The 21,877-nt window shown below is 35.2% G+C and overlaps 1 protein-coding gene across 6 annotated transcripts in view; it reads right to left on the minus strand.

The window, feature by feature from the left end:
* Window positions 1-21,877, minus strand: part of AP3S1 (adaptor related protein complex 3 subunit sigma 1) — a 64,643-nt gene that overhangs the window by 37,545 nt on the left and 5,221 nt on the right. For all 6 annotated transcript variants that reach the window (XR_002137042.2, XM_074328585.1, XM_019727834.2 and 3 more), the window contains exons 2-3: window positions 11,114-11,205; window positions 7,984-8,095 (exon numbers count right to left, since the gene is read on the minus strand). Coding sequence is in view for 5 of the 6 variants with exons in the window: in XM_074328585.1 (XP_074184686.1) it covers window positions 7,984-8,095; window positions 11,114-11,205 (204 nt within the window). In the remaining variant the exon portion in view is untranslated. The remainder of the gene's footprint in view (window positions 1-7,983; window positions 8,096-11,113; window positions 11,206-21,877) is intronic.

Here is a 21,877-nt window from a genome sequence, read left to right on the forward strand (position 1 = left end):
CGGTATGTGACCTGAATTGAACTCTGAAGGAAAAGAAATGATATTAATGGAACAATCAGTAAATTCTGTATAAGGTCTGAAGATTAAACAGTAGTACTGTATCAATGTTAATTTCCTGATTTTAATCGTTGTTCCGTGGTTATATGCCAAGATTTTAAATTTGGGGAATCTGGGTGAAGAGAGTGTAGGGAAGAATTCTTTGTACTATATTTGCCATTCGTTTGTAAGTCTGAAATCATTTCAACATGAGAAGTGTTTTAAAAATTTCTAAAGAATAAAACAATTTGAAAAACCAAGCTCAAAGGGTGCTCTCCTCCTCTAGCCCCAATTCCTCCCTGAAAACCTACCATTCTACACTGGAAAATAAAGAAGACACCTTAAATTAAAGGAAAACACCATAAACTGAGTTGTTTTCTCTCTCTCAAACCTACTTTGAAGGGAAACAATTTAATTTTAAGTTGCTTCCAGCTCCAAAATTCTGACTTTAAGTACCTGAGTTCAAAAATACTTCCTTCACCATTACTAAGTAAATAATAACAACATCTACTACATTCTAGGCTCTATGCCGACTGCTTTATATACATTAGCTCCAAATCTTACAACAATGCTGGCAAGGAAGGTACGAACATCAGTACCTACGGACAAGAAAATTGGGGATGGATAAGGCTATGTCATTTGCTCAAAGCTATATAACTGCTGGATGACAGAGCCAGTATTCAAACCCGTGCCATCAGTCTCCAAATGCCAATCTGACACTATCACGCCTCCTGAGAGAACTGCTGAGATAACAAAACATGCAAATCAGAACAGTAAGTATCACCAAATTTGTTAGCAAGATTTATCATGAAGAAGTAGCAATGTACATAACTGAAAAGTAAATTTTATATTTCCAATTATTGGAAATTAGACTTCTCAAAAAGAAAATAAGATAGGAAAGAATCTTAGGAATCTCACTTTCTAACAGTATCTAATTCAAATTGTTTACAGAAATATTTTTTGCTTTCCCACATATATTGAAGAAAAAAAGTTATTGAAAACGAAAGTTCTAACACTCTGGTAATACAGTACGGTGTAGCAGGCAGAATTTTCCTAAAATGACCCTGGGCACTCACTCTGGATTGCCTGGAAAATAAGCCAGCAGGGCCAGGACTCCCTCTTTCTCCAGCAGGACGAACTGAACCAGAACACATCTTCCCAGGGGATCAGGGGTTTATTCCCTTGCCTCCCTCCCAATAAGGGAGCTGCAACCTCTCATAGTCCCCAAATGCTAATCAGCTGAGTTTCCCAGATAATTCTCCAAAACATACGTAGCCTACAGAGCCTAAACCTACGTAGCCTAAAGCTTTAGTCTATGTGTACGTCACCCCACTGACAAGGGTGCTTTCACGCCTGCCTATGTAATAGAAGAGAATGATGCAGGTCGGGGCGAGGCTTCCACGGGCTCGCCATTCTGTCAGGCAGCACCCACCTCGGCATAAATACCTATGTGACAGTGGAAAGATTAGGGGATCTTCCCTTACCTCACTATTCTTGGCTTACAAGTTTCCCCAATTAAGCCCATTTCTTACCACATAACTCTATTACCATAGAGTAGAATTCATCCTAAGCCATTACACACATACAAAATATTCACAAATTCATGTAAAAATGAAAAAACGCTAAAAGGAATTCTTTATCCAATTCAGTTTGTATACTAATGAAATAATACTTTATTATGTCTTCTTTGTAAATACATGCTTTAATGATAACATTAGTTAAAAACTACTGACTGCTCCCTGTCATTCTTTTAGCCATGAGCTTCATGTACAATATCTTGTTTTCAATACCTGTACCTATTCTATGAGTTGGTATTATTGTTATTACCCCCATTTTGAGGAAAATTCGGGTCAAAGAGTTTAAATAACTTGCCCAAAGTTATACAGCCAGTACAAAGCACAGCTTGAATGGTTTTAGCCACTACTAGTTTGCTTTAATTCACAACACCTTTCGCAAGGTCTGTAGGCAGCACACTGAAAGAAGCATACTTTATAGATGAAAAAATTCAAGGTGTATAAAGATTAAATGACATACTCAATCTCATACTAAATTAGCATTAGCAGCCATAAACAAAATAATTTCACAAAAGCTAGTCTAATGCTCAGTACCATAGTAATGAAAATGCTATACATGGAGCACAAGTTCATATGCATATTCTAAAACAATGGTCAAAACACACCTTTCTATACCTAAAGAAAAGTTTAGCTATTAGTTCTCAATTTTTCCCTAACTACATCTGAACAAGACTGATGCTGATATAATTACAATATGTGGTACGGAAAACAACAAAATTTGGAATTACCTACTGAACTTTTATGCCTCCATTATCAGCTTGGGATAATAAATTGAGGACAATATGACTGCTCATAAATAACTCAAACATTCGACATTAATATTTAATGAACTTCTATTCTCACTGTGTAAATATTTTAACATTCCCAAAGAAGATATGCTACAACAGAAAGGACTAAAAAAAGCTAGCTGTCAACTCTTAAATTTGCTTATATGGCAGTCAATATCACAGTAAAATATCAGAAACAAAAAAGGATCGTCTTTTTTTCCAACTTATAAAGAATTTAAAAAAAGAAACAAAAGACAACATAAGCTGATTATTCAATTTGATGATGAGGAATTTACTAACAATGACTTCTCCTAGATTTTATACAAGACATAATGTCAAATCTGGGATGACATATGCATTTACACAAAATTTTTGCATAAAAATAATATGCTTCCATGATAATTTAAATGGTATCATTTTTAACATTCAAAATACCAAAATTAAGCATATGCTTAGTAATTATATATTGATGTTTATGTTTTCTTGCTCCATTCTCTAAAGAATATGCAAAATCAAGAGGTTTTGATCTAAATTCTTAGCTTATAATTTTCCATGTTTACTTTTTACATTACATATGCCTGTCTCAAAACTAGAGGATGGACAAAATAAGAAAATCAGTTCTAAATAAGCTCTGAATAGCTGTTTCACGAAACAGAAGCAGAAACAGTAAGCTTTTCCATCTTTGTTCACTCAACCAATGTTTTTAAAAGTGACTGACTCATACATGTTCAGCACTCCCTCTTAAGTATTGAATGATCTGTGGTAATAACAGGGGAAAGACATCAACTACAGAACTTCCGTTTCATAGTAGTGACAGAATTAGACCCTGTAAGGTACATTACAGAACTTTTCTTCTTTTGTGATTCTTCTTTTGTGACATGCTAGTTCAACATGTGATAACTCAATAGGACCTTGCAAAACCAGTTCTAGCCTACATTAGTAATGGGAAGATAACACAATTCTCCTGAAATTCTCTTATCTATGTCTTATATAAAATCAAGACAAATTTGAAATATCAAGAATCAACATTTCAACAGTAATGGCTATAAAATTTTGCAAAACATAAGACATAGTTTCCACTTTCCACAAACACATAATAGAATTACTTCAGATATGATAAAGAATATTTGTTCTTTGACAAGTTCCCGTATAACTCCCTTCTGAAGTATAACAACTATGCTGTCATCACCATTAAGATGAACCACAGCATGAAAATAATTATCAATGATAATTCTTAAATCTCAGGACACAAGTGTAAAATACTTCTGATTTGCCTCTGGGAAAATTTGTATTTGTTTTAGTCTTTCATAATTGCAATATTTCTCTTCAACAAAATAGAATGAATTTGAAATGGATTATTTTTCTGTTTTTCCTCTTATAACACTAGTAGCTATGTCAAGACAATAAAAAAGCAGTGTTTTGGAATATAGTGTGTATCTCTATCACTCTCTTCAGCCATGGATAATTGAGAGAGAAATATAAGTACAGTTTCAGATTAAAAAACCATGTTTTAAAAAATACAAAGTTTCTTTGAAATAATGGTATAATGAATTAACTACTACTTATTATATAAGATAAATCAACAAAAGTAATAATTAACAAAGTTAAAAGGCAATGCAGTATAGAGTTCTGATCAACCCTGAACTGTTACCAATACATGAATATGGAAAAGTTGGCTTCTCTTTCGTCACTAGAAAAGCCTTTGGGAAAATAAAACACAACAAAATTTAGCAGTGCTGCTCAAGTAATCCCAGGAAAAAAGTAAATATATATCCAAGGTCTTCAGGAATATCCACCTCAAGCTCAAAAGTCTCCTCTTAAAGCTTTTAAATATTACATAAAATTTCTATTCTACCTCATAATATACACGTTTATTTATCTTGATATATACATGTTTACATTAAAAGTGTCATTTCCTCGCCACCAATTAAAAAAAAAACAACATACCAAGAACGTTTATCATGATTTCTTTGTGGTTTCATAGAACTCAAATATCTAATCTAGTTCTTCCTCAAAACCCACTTTAAGAATTATGGATTTACGAGTAATCTAGCATATTAACCTTTACTTATCATGTGTCTTTTCTTTCTTTTAACAATATTTGATACTGAAAGCCAATATTTGATACTACCTACTTCTAATATTTTTAAGCTTTAGTACTCATAAGTATTACCATAATTTTCTGCTTTGATTAATTTCTCATTTACTTTATAACTAATTAGATCTCAAACCATGCCTCCTTGTTGATTTCAAAAACATGAAACTTGTTTGGCAAATAAAACTTCCTTTTGACATGCAGCTTCTTCTAATCTACAACTTACCTACCTGTCCCTATGTTTTTGCACTGTCCCAAGTCAAGAAAGGAAAAGAAAATATAAATTCAGAACATTCCCTCATGATAATCATAATGCAATACAATTATTTGTAGCAACCACATTTTTTGTCAGTTAATTTTTAAATTTTAATGGAATATCACAAACAGAAAGTACAAAAAACTTAGCATTAAATACATTCATTCATTCAACAGTTATCTGTTGAGGACCTACTATGTGTCAGGACCTTTCTACACAATGGGGATAAATCAGTGAACAAAATAAACAAAAATCCTGGTCTTCACAGAGCTTATATTCAATCTTATAAGGTTAAATGACAATAAACAAGATATAGTAAGTCAAATGTTTGGTATTCTAAGTGGTAATAGGTACTAAGGAAAAGAATAATAAAGCAGGAAAGGGGTTAGAAACTACCAAAGAGAAGGGCCAAGGATTACCATTAAGAAGGTGACACCTGGATCAAGATCTGAAAGAACGATGGTGCTAGCCACAGGGATAGCAAATGGAAGAACAATCACGTAGAAAGACCAGCAAGTTGAAATACTCTGAGGTGGACGCATGCCTTGTATATTTGAGGAACAGCAAAGAGGCCAGTGTGGGTAGAGCAAAAGGAAAAGGAGACGACGACAAAGTAGCAGGATGTGGGGAGAGGAGTCAAAGCACATAGGGGCTTCATGGGTCATTTGTAAGGCATTTGGCCTTTACTCTGAGTGAGAAGGGAAGTCACTGAAGAGTTCAGAATGGAAGAGTGTAAGATACAACATATTTTAGTAGTATCACTCTGTTATACTGAGACAAGACCAAAGGGAAAAGACAGTGGAAGCAGGGAGGCCAGTCAGAAAACTACTGTAATAACCCAAGCAAGACCTGATGGCGGCTTGGATCAAGGCTGTGGCAGTGCAGAGAGGAATAAGTTGTCAGATTCTGTGTATCCAAGAGGGTTTGCCAAAGAAAAAGAGGTTGGAGAGCTCAGGAAACTGAAATGAAGCAACTGCAGAAGGAGGAGGAAAATCAGGCCAGTAAGGTGTCCTAGAAGCCAAGTGAAGAAGACATTTCATGAAGAGAGAGTGACAATCTTAACCAAATAAAGGAGGACTGATGAAAACCTTTGGCTCAGCAATTATAGAGCTAAAAACCTCATTGGAGTGCGTTCAAGACAGAATGGGAGAAGAAGAACTTGAGACACTGTAAACAGACAACTTTTTAAAAGTGTTTTTTGCTGTAAAGAGAAGAAAAGATACGAGGCAGTGGCTGGAGAAGGAAGTAAAGACAGGGCTTTTTTTTTTTGGTTTAAGATGGGAGAACATATTGTAGGCTAGTGGGAATGATATAAGAGCGAAAAAGTAACACAAAAGAAAAAGGGAGAATTGCTACAGCAATGAGGAGGAGGAAACTGGCCTTAGCTTAGGAGGACAGTGAGTTCATCTCTCACAGAAGAGAGTAGAGAGAGTACACGGACACGGATGTAGGCGTTCTGTGGAAATTCTCTTATGATTGCTTCCAAGATGCTAGAAGTGCTAGAGGTTTAAGGAAAAAGAAGAATGTGTAAGTAGTTGTCTAGGAGTATGGGACAGTGAATGGACCAGGGAACTACAGTACGATTTCTGGGAAGCTTTAAGGCCTCAATGAGGTTAGGGATCATGAATTTAAAGTGAGGCCAATAAGTATGGTTATGTTTTTGTTTTGTTTTTTCTCTGATATGTTCAGATGTATAGGCACAGGGAAGGAGCTGAGTATATGAGTATATAAGGGTGTGATTATCATGACTGACCATAGAGTTTAAGCTGGATAAGGAATGTAAGACATCAAGAAGTTCAAGGACAGTGAAAAAATGATAGATTTAAAAGACTGAAGATCCCAACAGTCTTAAAGAATTGTTGGAGTAATAGAAGTTGCGATATGAAAGATAAGAGGTGGTAGAGTGTGGAAACTGTGAAATTGAGATGATGGAGGAATGAAATGAGTAGTGAGGTGGGGTAGAGGGCAAAATTCATTAAAGAAAAGGAATTTTACATTTGAAGATACCAGCGTAGTGGAAGACTTATCCACGAACACTGAAATCACAAAGAATTATTAACACAAGTAGGACAGGAGTGAATGCAGGGAACAATTCTCCATGGGTCTCCCGTTTCTGCACATAATGGGAACAGAGTTTCTGACTGCCTTTATTGTGGACTATCTTTTCAAGCAAGCTTATATAGCAAAAAGCCTTGGAAAACAGAGACTGTCTCCCTCTGAAGCAAAGGGTAGGTTTACCTATACTATTAGCAGATATTTTCTTCCTCCGTGTCAAGGGCAGACGTGCATTAGTGTCCATTATAAAAGATTCCAGTTCCCTAAGCTTGGGGTTCCTCTCCTACAGCTCAGCCCACTGTGTGCGCAGGTATCATGTGGCCCTCTTCAAGACACACTTTGGGAACTGGGACTTGAGGAACCAATGTAAGCAAATGCTGTTACTTTGGCTCCTGCTTTTGCTATTAGTAATAGTCCTTGGTTTCTGGCACAGAAATCTCTTGTCTTCTGCCAGCATCGATGAAACTGTAGCAGTTACCCTGTTAGCTTGCAAGTGAGGTAAAATCTCAGACCCTTGAAAGTTTTTGACAAAATCTCCAATGAATGGGAAGTAGGGATGAAAGATTACTGCCACGGAACGGGTATAAGGTGGTACAGGTACAGTTTGATAACATGAGATAAAGTTGGAGATGTTTTAGAAGCGAGAATCGTCTGGAAAAAGCAATGAGAAGCAAAGAGAATACCTCCAGACTCCATGGTATGAAGAAAGCATGAGAGAAAACTGCTACCACTGGAAAGGGTTGCAGGTAATGTCATCAGAGAAACTAGATTTAACTTAGAGCAAAGAGGTGAAGGTAGTATTAACAGAACAGGTTGAAGATTAAGAGGAATTTGCTGATAACTGACCTTAAGCTCCAGAAACTTAATAAAAGATTTTCACGAGACAGGGACAGTGGGTTTTGGGGTCAGATCTGGATACATATAGTAAGAGAATCATGAGTCTTGGGCTCTTGCGGTGACTTACACGAACAGGAAAAGAGGGGCGTGATGAAATTAGCTGGGATTAGTATTAATCAGATTAAGATAGTCTACATGTTTCTACATCCCTCATCCCTCTTTTATCCACCCAATATCTACTATGGAACACTTCATTTCTTACCAAACAAAACATTAGTTTAGAAAATTTAGAACATACAAGTTTTTAAAACTATAAATGCCAAAATTGTTATTTAAGACAGTTAGAGGCAAGGGTTAACTTACTTGAATTAGATCTAAAATGCCAAGTTCACTCTCTGAAGAATCCACACAAAAGACAAAATATAACGTTGCATAATGTCTATAAATCAGTTTGTTGTCAGATCCTCCAATTAATCTAAATGACAAAACAAAACAATTGCAATGTTATAGGAACAAAATGAAAAACATTTTCATTAGCTCAAGCAAACTGACAATTTGCTTAAAAACCTTTTATTTAATAGCAAAGCATTCAAGTGAATTTGTATTAGAGACTAAATTAAGATGGTTGTTTTCTACAAAAATGTCAAGTGAAAGATGCTGGTGCTTAATTTTAATTAATTAATTCATTCAATTCTCTCCTGAGTAACTACTATGTGCCAGGCACTGACAGTGGGTAAAAAACAATAAACAAACAAATAAATAAGAAAAAATTATCAGAGTGGAGAGTACTACTGTACATAGGCAATCAAAATAGGATGACACCATATTGATGGATTCATTATTTCAGGTTGGATGTTAAGACTGATATTTAGGCTGAGATCTAGATAATGAGCCAGTTGTGAAAAAAACTAGAGAAGAGCATTTCAGGCAAAGGGAACAACTAATAAAAAGGCTATTTCACCAAGAACGAAATCTGGATGTTCAGGGAAGAGAAACAAAGCTTGAAGACAAAGAAAGATTAGTAAACAATGAGGTCAGAGAAGTAGACAGAAATCATATCACAGGGCATTTGTAAGTGTTTAATAGATTTAACTCCATAGGTCACAGTAAGTTACACAGCTTAAGACTGATTAACAACTAGAAAATAAAAAGAATGACATTTCTTCTTAAATTTGGATGGACTTCCCATCAAGATCTCCAAAAATACATTTTTTGGAATATAAATGCAAAGAAAGAAAAAAGAGCTAAGAGATATTCAATTCTATCATCAACTGTTTTTATATTGACTAGAATTACAGAATTTTAAAAATAATTTAGAAATCATTCCAAACATCTAACATTTTTCTAAATAGAGTTTAGCTATTTCATAGTTAAGTTTACAATAACTGGTTCACCCTCTCAAAAGGCCCTCTAGCACTAACTTATTAGCAGGACTACATGTAAACAAAGCTAATTGAATAATCAAACAAGATATGGGAAAATAACATCTATAACTAACTTAATAATGGTAACACTGAATTTACAAGCCCTGTAGAAACAAATTCTCTATACACTATCTTTATGTTCTCTAATAGAAAAAGGGGAAATAATCGTTTACAAAAAAAATTTCTACCATGCTAGATACATTTCTAGAAAAGATATTCAATTTAAAAATATGTGAACTTTAAAAATTCTCTGCGATTATTTTTAAAGGTTATGACTGCGATTGTTCCTTGAAAGAGACAAAAAGCGCAAACAGCAGGCTTTGTTTCATCCTGAATCAGCAATGTAGCAGTGAGTTATCTTACACTCTTGTTTGGCTCTGCATTAAAAGATGACCCAACCTTTAAGTTTCAAAATGGCTATAAATGTTAGTAAAAGAAAGCAAAGAAATTAATGTGGCAAGTATATATTTTGCCTTTAAAAACATAATTTCATCTTTAAACTATAGTACAATACTGAAAATAAATACTGATACAAATTCTTGTATGGAATGCAATACATCATATAAAACCACAGAAGTTTAGAAATCCTTAGTCCAAATACCTCATTTTACAGAGGTGAAAACTGAGGTCTAAGAATTTAAGTTACCTGGCCGAGAAAATCAGTGTGTTAATGACAAAACTAGAACCAACCGACGTGTAGCCTCATCTTTGATGCAACATTTGCTTTCTACTTTTTATAAGGTTGGAAAGGAATAATCACATAATTTCTAGTTCAAACAGTGCCCTGGTTAGATCAACCAGTTTCTTGCTCGTCTATCACATGCAGTGCACTGTGCTGGGTGGTAAGTTTCCTATGAGATAAGAGATTAAGAGGCTGAGATGAGGGAAGTCCTGGTAATGGCAAAGACAACTAAACTACAGAAGTTTAAAGGAACCAAGTAAAGTACAATTAAAATACAAAAACAGAAAGCAGGTGTACCTGTCTCAACTATTAAATTGGAAGTCTTGAATTAACAGCAAAATTTACAAATTTTAAGTGTGTATTTGTAAATTTAAGCACAGCATAATATAAAATGTTATGAAAAGACAGTAAAATTTCTACATGATAAAAAGTAATTTATGGTCAGATAAGAATTACTACTATCCTATTTTTTATAATACGTACCTTAAGATACAAAGTGTAGGTTACGCTGACTAACTTGTGATTATTCATAATGGAGCTCAGTTAAAGTTTAGTTTTTGAATGGTCAATGAGGAAGTATCTTATTAAGAAATTACATAAACATGGGGGGAACATTTACAAAATTATTTGATAGCAAATTGTATTTATGGAACCTAGTAATTTAAAAGTATTTATTTTAATCGTTGGCAATTTAATTATAAGTAACATTTATTCATTTAAAATAGAAAAATATATTAGCTGTAATTTATATATCTACAGACATGCCTATACATACATGTACACACATACAGAAATATATAGTTGAAAAGCAGACTTCAGTCTTGTTTGTAATAATAAAATAAAGGATGTAATCTAAAATTTTATGAACAGATCTATTCACCCTAAGGAGTACTCTGTAGTCATTAAAGAGAAGAAGGTAGGTCTGGATGTGTTTACACACAAAGCTTTTCAAAATATTGATTGAAAACAAGCAACATGCAAACTAGCATACATGGTTTGATCACATAAATAAAACGTTTTAAGGTCATACTTTTACATGTTAGTCAATGCAAAATTAATTTTCTAGGATACACAAAAAACTGGGAAGAAGGACTAAAGTTCGGAGAGGGAGACAGTTTACATTTTATACTTCCTTGCAATGTGAATTTTTGCCATGTGAATGTATTATCTTTATTTAAAATACCTTTATAAAATTCTTAAAAAGAAAAAAAATGATTACATATCTTAAAAACATCTTTAAGTTAGATTTATAGCTAGCATAAGTGGCAATAAATTCATCTCATCCAATTAATTAAAATTAGGAACCTTTTAACATAAACTGATTAAACAGTATACATTTTAATCATACAGTCAAAGATTAAAAATGTCTATGGAATGCTTTACTTACAATCCTCCTTCTAGGAAATTACAAACATTTTCATCTCTCTTAGATACCAAATGGAATGTCTCCCTGATGATTTGCTGTTGTGTATCTTCACTCTGAAAAAGAGTAATTCATATGTTAGACTCGAACTTATCGTTTTAATAGCATTTTAAGAATTTAAAAAATAAAAGTAGTATCTGTCTAGGAAATTCATCTAAAAGAGAGTTCCTTGGAAAACTAACATATCACATCTTACAGAAACAAAACCCAACATTTTTTTATGAAAAACAAAAAACAAAACAAGAATCAACACTTTATAGGTTACCACTACAATATAACTAATTTATTTCTAAGTTCAAAAACCAACAAGAAAACTATCAGATGAATTACAGACACTAGTAAAAGAGACACTAGATATTAACTAGTTAAAGCCTATTGTTTTTCAAATGAGTAAACTGAAACAGAATTAGTTATAACTAATTGATGTAGCTAATCTAATATATTTTAATGAAAGAAAGTTTGGAGCTTCCAATTAAGCAAGTTTAACTAAATGCAAATTGAGATAAGAGTCAATCCATCTTACTTATCTTTATATGTTATCAGAAATGGAAACCAGAATGGTGAATAAACTATGAAAGATGCTGAAGTCTGCACAGGAAAAAAAGAAAAAAAAAATGCAACAACATGGATGGATCTTGAGATTATTAGGCTAAGTGAAATAAATCAGACAGAAAAAGTCAAGAACCATGTAACTTCACTCATATGTGGGATATAAAACTGAAAGCAACAAACGAACAAGACAGATAAACAAAGAAACAAAAACTCATAGACACAGACAACAGTCTAGTGGTTACCAGAGGATAAGGGGGAAGTGGGGTTGGCAGAAGAGGGAACACGGGGTCAAATGGTGATGGAAAGAGAACTGACTCTGGGTGGTGAACACACAATGCAATATACAGATGATGTATTACAGAAATATACACTTGAAACCTATATAATTTTATTAATGTCACCCCAATAAATTTAATAAATGAAAAAATGAAAAACAAAAATGCTGCTAATTAAAATTACAATGACAACATTAGTATGAACACTACAATAGGGTCCGCCCTATTGTGTCCATACTATTGATGAAGACATATAAATATGTCTAATAATATCAAATATTGGCAAGAATGTGGAACAAAGCACTTATACAATACTAGAAGAACTGTAAATTGGTACAAGTACTTCTGAAAACAGATTAGCATTACCTAGTAAAGCTGAACACGTGAGTACACTAGGAGAACGCTATTATGCTATTCAACCCCTAGTTATACCCTAGAAAAATTAAAAAAGATGTTTGCAAGAATGCTTACAGCAGCACCATTTGTAACAGCCAAAAAAAAAAAAAAAACTACAATGTATGATGAACATCCATCAACACTAGAATACAGAGATAAGTTGTGGTTTATTCCTGCATGGAATATTACACAGCAATGAAAATGAATGACTACAACAGCTGTAATGCCAATGATGATCTTAGAAATGTTGAGTTTTTTTAATCAAGTCACAGAAGACTATAAACACTATGATTGTATGTTTTTAAATTCAAAAACATGTAAAACTAAACAATAACTTGTTTAAGGACAAAAAATATGTGGCAAACCAAAAATAAAAATTATTTTTAAAAATTCAAGATGGTAGTTATAGAACAGAGAGGAAATAGGATGAAATACAAGACAGGTACAGAAAGACTTCAAAAGATACTGGTAATTTCTCTTAAAAAGGGTGGTGAATACATTGTAATTAGGACATTATTTCTTTTATCTTATAGATGTTTGATATGTTCTTTTTTATCAAATCAATATTTCATTAAAAAACTGAAAAGGAGGGAGGGAGGAAGGGAGGGGGAAAAGCACTGTATAAGACAGGGCCCTATTTTTCCCTCATGTTTGCTTGATTGTCTCTCTACCATCTCATTCTAGGCTTCATCTAGAGCTAAATAGTGTCCCTGGGTGGCCTTACCTACTCTTGTGGCTTCAACCATGTTATTAGCTCCCTAATTTTTAATTTGCCCACATGCCTAGTGCCTAAAAGAAGTCTACCTTCTTTTCTGAGTTGGTGATAGATATTTCCAGCTTCCAATATGCATCTCCACTTGTAGCCAATAAAGTTATATTAAAACTTAAATATGTTGAAGACTAAAAACATCCCATTTTTTCCTAAAACCTATTTTTCTTACTATATTCTAATCTCGGTTAATAGCATCACCATTCACCAGACTCTTAAGCCAAAAACCTTGATGATTCCTTTTCTTTCACTTCCCATGTCCATTCAGTCCTGTTACTTTTTCAGAAACAGTATAACTGGATTTGAAGACATGACCTCAACTCAGATTCTTATTCTTACCCAGAATACTGTAAGAACCAACCAAATGTTCACTCTGCCATCTGTCTCTCTATTCCATACCACAGGTGTCACCAGTTACTTCCTAAAAAAAAATCTCTATTTTTTCTTAAAGCCCTCCAGTTTCCATCTGACCTAAAATAAAATGCAAACTCCCTACCATGCCATAAAACACCCTCCAAAACCTATGTTTGAAGTTTCATCATCTGTTCCTTCTCCCCTATACAATCTGCTTCAACCACAGTGAACTTCTCACTATTTACTCCATATTTTCCTACTTCCTCACCCCATTCTCTAGCAGAACCCTTTTAAGACTCAGTTCAAACATGGTAACTTCTGTGAGGTCTTGTTTTACTCTCCCAGGAAAAATTAGTTCCTTCTTCTTCAGTGCTTCCTTGGTACTGTTTCTATTCCTATTATACACTTATAACAATGTGCTTAAATTTCCTTTGTAGACACCTGAATTCCACCAGACTCTGAGCTCCTCCAGATAGTCTTTGAATCTGAAATTCTCAACAAGTGGTTGGCATATAATAGCCAATAAAAGTGTACTGAATAAATGAATTGTAATCTAAAAGATGGGATCCACATCCCTTTATATTATTAAAAACCTAGGTTATCTTCCCACACCATAAAAGAGGCAATGAAGTAAAGCAGTACGGTGTAGTAGTGAAAAGTATGAGCCCTGTTCTAATTAACGTGATAGACTGAACACACATCTTACATTTGCTGCCTTCTCACCCAGTTAAAACAACAATAAAGGGTTGGTTTTTTTCCTTCTTTTTTTTAAAGGCATAAACTCACAAGGATGAGGTAAGTGGTAAAGGAAGTCATGGGCAACAAAATTTGGAAATGGTAAAGTATTAAGTAAACCTCAGAAAATGTAACCCTAAATTGGTAACAGGGACACCCAAGAACGAACCCAATTTGTATCACAAAATCCAAAGGCTCAGGAATTGGTGCTTTTACGTTCTGGAAGCGAAAACGAAGAGAGGAGTGAAAAATAGGAGGGCGGTTTAAGAATTAGAAAGACCACTAAATTCCCTCCACAGCCCCCAAGAAAAATCTGTAAACTGATTCCCAGTCAATAAAACAGAGGGTCTTTGGAGAGCATGGGATACTATGGTAGGCAGAGTAGCCCACCAAAGTGACAATACCCTAATCCCTGGAACCTGTGAATAAATCTTTTCATGACAAAAGGAGTTTTTAGATGTGATAACATTAACGACCTTGAAATGGGGAGATTACCCCATGTTATCTGACTGGGCTTAATCTAATGAAATGGCTCCTGGTTAGAGGGAGCTATGACTAGAAAAGTCAGAAATGCTATGAAGATGGAGAAAGGGGGTCATCAGCCAAGGACAGTGCTTGGCCTCTAGGAGCTAGAAAAGGCGAGGAAATGGATTCTCTCTTAGCGCCCCAGGAAGAGATGCAGCTCTACTGATACCTTGATTTTAGCCCAGAAAAACCCATGTCAGACTCTGAACGCACAAAAATGTATGACCTTCTTCACCTTCCAGACAGGAGCCTGGAACAAACGTCTCCTGGGAACTCTACCTAGATCTAAAGATAATGACATTGGAGGTTCCAGTTACAGCCGAAACTGTTATCTGTTCACCAAAACCTAGTTCCTTACTTTCCAGGCACACAATTCAACAGTATTTTCCATTCTCCCTTGAATTTAGGGGGAGCCATACAACTCAGTTCTGACCCACGGAACATGACTGGTGGTATGCCAGAGTTGGCACCACTGGAAGCCAATTGTGCATCCAGTGCCATCACGTAGGCAGCCTGACATGACCATGATGGGGGTACTTACACCATGTAGCAGGCACTGCAAATTAGAGCTCTTTCTTCCCAGTTGAGCCAGTTGTTAAAAATATACCACCCAAGCCTCACCCATAAAAATTCCTGCACAATCTTCCATGTTAGCTAGACGCTAACAGAAGTCCCTTTGGTCCCTTCTCTAGCTGATGAGGAACACCAATACAGGACTTTATGAGAGTGAGAAATAAACTTGTGTTAAGCCACTAAGATTTAAGAGATTGTTGTTACAGTAACTGCAATTCTTACACTAGCTAAACTGCCGGGCCTGACCATCTCAAGTAAAGCTCAGATAGACAACCTCTACCCATGGATTCTGGGCTTTCAGTTAGCCTTTCGTATCCTGCCTTTAGGCGGGAGCAGTCAACCAAGGATTATTGGACATCTAACATAAAAGCTAAAGCCAGAATTGGGGGGGAAAAGCAACTCAGAGAAAACAAACAAAGTAGGGAGAAAAAATTTAAAAATACATACCGTTACTAGCAGAGAGGTAAGAAAGATATGCAACTACAAAACAAGAACAGCATACTATAAAACAGTAACATTCAGAAATTACAAAGCTCGTGAAAATTAAAAATAAAAGGAGAAAATTTAAAACTCAGGAGAAAGACTGAAAAATAAAGTTGAGAAAATAGACCCAAAGGGCAAAAAAGATAGGAAATAGAAAAGACAAGAAAAGTAGAAGAGAAAGGACAAGAAAAGTAGAGGAATACCGAATAAAAGATTCAAAAAGAGAACACAAAAAACAGAAATTTTTCAATCAGAGAGGACAAGAGTTTTCAGAATAAAAGGGCCCATCAAGTACCCAGCACAATTAAGGAAAACAAACTCATAGCAAGGGTCTGTCTGGGAAACTTCAGAAACTGCAGACAAACAAGAGTCTACATACTTTCTGGACAATGAAAACAGATCATATGAAAGAATAGTCAGAACTGCTACAGGCTTTTTGACAGCAATACTGGAAACTAAAAGGTAATGGAGCAATGACATCAAAACTGAGGATCAAAATTCAGACTGATCAGATTTCCTAACACCACTGTTTCATAACTGAAGTCAAAAAAGATACATTTCAGTTGGTCATAACTACCAGATTACATCAGTCTGAAGACAACTACCGTGATTTCCCCAAAATAAGACCTAGCCAGACAATTAGCCCTAACATGTCATTTGGAGCAAAAATTAATATAAGACCCGGTCTTATAGTAAAATAAGAGCGGGTCTTACATTAATTTTTGCTCCAAAAGACATATTAGGGCTGATTGTCTGGCTAGGTCTTATTTTGGGGGAAACACGGTAGTTATAAAAGGCAACAATTTGCATTATTTTAAATACCTGTTAATGCATTAATAAAAAATAAATTTAAAAAAATTTAGTAACCCACTAATAAAACTTTCTCTTTTCCTATGTTCTTTTCCTGTACTTATGTATACATGTCATAAAAGGCAACTTTAAAATGCAAACTCCCCTCTAATCCAACAGTAAATATGTCCTTATCCTCATTCCTCCCTCCCACACACATTCAGAGGAGAATTTTTTTAAGATGCATTCATTCACTCTGCTAGATGTTAGAATACCGAGGATTACCAAGATAAAAGAGAAACAGAGCCTTCCTCAGAGCTTCACACAAGAAACAAAATATGAACACAACTACTTTAAACTTCTATTTAGTGTTCTGTATCTTGTCTTTTATATTCCAAAAAAGAAATAGCTGTATTTATAACCAAAATTCGAGCGCAATCCATAACATAAGAATACTACAAATAATGTAGTATAAGAAGTAAAGGGGAATAATGATTTCCAGCAGCAAGATTATTATCTTCAAAGAAAAGTGACAGACATCTAGAAAGGTCCACAGAATAGGTAGAATTCAGAAATACAGAGAATAGAGGGTAAATTTGCATGACATTTGAGGCAAAAGAAGGAAAAATAAGGGCAAAAGCATGAAATCAGGAAAACGAGGAGCATATGAGGAATAATTAGTTCTTTTTTGCATTAAATGGAAGAGAAATCTGAGGACTAAGCCTCAAAGCATTGCAACATTTAGGAATCATGAAAAAGAGAAGGCCCCAGCAAAGAAAACTCCACGAGTGTGATTTTCTTGCCAGACCTCTCCCAAGTAGGAAGTCTGGCGAGATTTGGTATATGTGGGTAGGTTTCACTTCAGCCTCAGGGCATGAAGAACAAGCGGTCAGGATGAGGCTACCCTTAAATCCCAAACAAGGAGGAAAAAGGGCACCTACAACAGAAATTGTATTAACACTTGCCTAGCAATTTCATTATATTTCTTTAAAGAACCCTCTGCTATGTCCCTCACAGTGTATAAAAATGTATTTAAACTGCTTAGCACAACAAAGAAGGCACTCAATAAATGGCAGCTATTAACACCAGAGTGTTAATCCACCTACCATAGTAAGATGTTTCCCAGTTTCAGGGACAAAGATCTTATTATTTTATTTAAATAACAAACAGCCGAGAAAGTGATAGACTGAGTTTGAACTATTTAAAGAGAGAATTTGAACCATGGTAGCAACTGAAAAGATCTGAGAACTCAAAACAAAAAAAGGTAAATTTTAGGGAACAAAAGTTGGAGTAAGGTTCCAAGACAATTCAGTGGCGGAAAGAATAGTCTTTTCAACAAATGCTTCTGGGAAAACTGGACGTCCATTTGCAAAAGAATGAAGTTAGAGCCCTACCTCACACCATACATAAAACGAATTCAAAATGGATCATAGACCTAAATGTAACCTCTAAAACAGGGGTGTCCAAACTGCGGCCCATGGGCCAACTGCGGCCTGCCATCTATTTTTAATTGGCCCGCAGCAAATTCCAAAAATATATTTAGTTTACTTAAATAAACCAGGTGAGGCAATACATACTTCACCTCGAGTGAGTGGCCCGGCTATTTGTGTATTTCACCACATGTGGCCCTTGGTGAAAACCGTTGAAAAAAGTTTGGACACCCCTGCTCGAAAATAACAAAACTCTTGGAAGGAAATGTATGTATTAATCTTTATGACCTTGGATTAGACAAAGCTTTATTAGATGTAACACCAAAAGTACAAGCAAAGAAAAAATAGATACTGTCAAAATTTAAAACCTTTGTGCTGCAAAATGATATCAACACGAAGTGAAAACAACCCACAGAAGGGGAGAAAATATTTGCAAATCATATATCTGATAAGGGATTTGTATCCAGAATATATAAAGAACTCTTACAACTCAATAATAAAAAGACAAAAATCCCAACTTAAAAATGAGCAATGGATTTGAATAGACTTTTCTTCAAAGAAGATATGCAAATAGCCAATAATCACATGAAAAGATGCTCAACATCATTTGTCACTAAGAAAATACAAATCAAACTCACAGCATAATATTTCACATCCACCAGGATGGCCAGAATAAAAAAGACAGACAATAGCAAGAGTTAATGAGAATACAGAAAAATTGGAATCTTCATACATCACAGATGGGAAGGTAAAATGGTAGTTTCGCTTTGGAAAACCGTCTTGGCAGTTTTTCAAACACTTAAACACAGAGTTACCATAAGACATAGCAATTCCACTCCTACTAGATACATACCCAAGAAATGAAAACAAGTATTTACACAAAAACTTCATATGAATTCACATAAATGTTCACAGTGGCATTATTCATAATAGCCAAAAAGTGGAAACAACCCAAACATCCATCAAGTTAACAGAGGGATAATCAAATGTGGTATATCTATATAATGGAATATCATTTGGCTGTAAAAGGAATGAAGTATGGATACATGCCACAACAGGGATAAATCCTGAAAGTATCATGCTAAATGCAAGTCTCAAAAGATTACATATTTCATGATTCCATTTATATGCAATGTCTAGAATAGGCAAATCTATAGACACAGAAAACAAATTAGTGGCTGCCAGGAGCTGGGGGTAGGATTGGGGAATAACTGTTAATGGGTACTAGATTTCATTTGGTTTGAAATGTTCTAAACTTAGATTATTGTAATGGTTGCTCAACTGTAAATACAATGAAAACCATTGAATTACATATTTTCAGTGGGTAGATTTTATAGTATGTGAATGATATGTTAATAAAGATTTTTTTATGGTTTAGGCAACCCTTAAAAAAAAGAAAAGCTGCAGCAAGTTCTATAGCTACAATATTTCCTTATGGAAATAGTCTCAGGAAGAATATTGGAGGACACTGTAACTTGCAATAAGAAAGAAGTTCATTCCCAAACACGGCTTACATAATTTAAACACTGGAGTCTTTGAAAATAAAAACAAAAGAGACAATTCATGTTGAGGAAATATAAAGAGTAGCTGAGAACAACCTCTGAAATGTTCCACAGTTCCTTAGCTATATAATCTTCCCAATTTTCAACTGGAGAAAATAAAACGGTTCTGGAAATGGATGATGGAGATGTCACACACAATGTGGATGTATTTAGTATCACAGAACTGTACACTTAAAAAATGGTATTTTTTATGTTATGTATATTTTATCACTGTAAAAATTATCTTCAACAACCATACTAAGATATATGAATGACAGCAAGGTGTATCTAGATGATGGGACGAACTGGCAATCTTCCCCATTTAGACAGCACACAGGAATGAATCAAAATAATCAATGGATCTGGCACGTTGACAAAGAGCCCTTTCCTCCTGGGCAACAGAGAGAATAATGACTGACAGCTAGTGATTCTTGTAATTACACCAGGTTTCAAGCAAGGAAGGAAAAATGTAAATGCTTCTCCACACAGTGAGAGGTGGTCCAGCGGGCTTCCCATAAACTTTGCCCCCCTATAACTAAGCCTGTGAGATGTCTGAAAAAAAGAAATGCTTTTCTTCCTGAGTTGTATTATTTCCCAGGTGACTGAGGAAACCGACCCAGCTTGATGACTGGTCTCCTTAGTACAGAGGCTGTGCAGAATGGGAGCACTCCTACCGCTATTCACTGGGCCAGCTTCCTACCCTTCCAGAGCCTAAGATAATTAGGTGGGAAAGAAAGTAATTGAGCAGAAGAGATCATCACTGCCTCTCCCGCCGAGGCCAGAGGCATTGTTGAATTGTGCAAAACACAAATAGGATTGAAGGAGAAATATCTCTTCTTGTGATGAGAATTTTGGAGATGATGTCATCAAACTGAAAGATTTGAAGAAAGGGCTGCATGATTTGCGGGCCTGATCTGGTCCTGTCTTTCTCTCCAACCTCATCTCTTGCCACTCTTTCTAGTCATTCACTTGCCTTCTTGCTATTCTTCAACACACCAAGTTTGGTCCCATTTAAGGGATCTTGCATCTCTTTCTGCCTGAAACATTCTTTCCTCAGCTGTTTTCATACACTCCATTGCCTCATTCAGTTCTTTTCTCAAATGTCAGGTCCTCAAAGAGGCTTTTCCTGATGATCTTATCTAATACAGCCTCTCCTCAATCACTCTCTATCTCCTTACACCGTTTCATTCTTCTTCATATACTAATCACAACCTTAGCTAGTTTACTGCCTGTCTCCTATCATTAGAATATAAACTCATAGGACAGGGGTAATATCTATCATCCTCATTGCAATATTACCAGTGCTTAAAACAGGGCCTCACAAACACAAATAAGTATTTGTTGAAGGAATATGGACAGGGAAAGAGAGAAAGGAGAGTGTAATGGACAGGTCAGGTAATATCCCAAAAGGCCACTCCTCTCAAAGGACTGTCTAGAAGTACCTTCCTTTGGAGTGTCAAGAACTTAACACCTGTTAGCTAGAATGACAGCCTTTATTCCTCCTCTGCAATATCCTGAGAGTTGCCTGATCCTTCAGTAAAGAAAGCTGTTTATCTACATTGCAGTTCAAAGGATTTGGTAAGAAGGCTGGCGGGGTGGGCGAGGAAGCGAGTTTTAGATAACAAGAGGCTGGAAGGGGACTGGCTCCTCTAGGTGGTCTACAACTCAGAATCACCTGGGCTTAGCAGCAGCAGTGAAGAAATCCATAATCCACAAGTACAAAGACTACAAGTGCTAACGACAAGAATAAATTCTGACTTTCCAACAAAAAATAGCAAAGATTTCCTTTTGGGATCAGAAAAGGGAAAGGCCCTGATACACTCACGTTACATAAAGTTTAATTTTGTAACAAAAAGAAAGACATAAACGGAGAAAAAATACATGCAAGTTATTAGAGTCCTATTAACATATATTAATGTATTTTTAAACATTTTAACAATAGAGCAGCCAGACATTAACATATTTGGTTATATTAAAGCCACAAATGTTCAATAAATCTACCAACAGTTCCAATGCATTCATTTTGTGTTACTAATGCCTAAATGGTGTATACTCTTCATTGAGACATCTGAAAGGAAAAATAAAGGCTGGAGGAAGTACTACTAAATGTTAACAGTTATCTGTGGATAGTGAAATCAAGGATGACTTTACTGATTTTAATATTTAAGTATTTTCCACATAATCACAAAAAGAAACTTATTTTAAAAAGGTGGAGGAAAGACCTATAACAAAGCACAATTTATAACCTTTCCCCTAAAACCAAAAATCACTGTAATTAAACATTTCATTTCCTCCTTTAACTTTCA

The sequence above is a fragment of the Rhinolophus sinicus genome, linkage group LG03 (genome assembly GCF_036562045.2).
Source record: "Rhinolophus sinicus isolate RSC01 linkage group LG03, ASM3656204v1, whole genome shotgun sequence".
In the NCBI taxonomy this organism is placed as follows: Eukaryota; Metazoa; Chordata; class Mammalia; order Chiroptera; family Rhinolophidae; genus Rhinolophus; species Rhinolophus sinicus.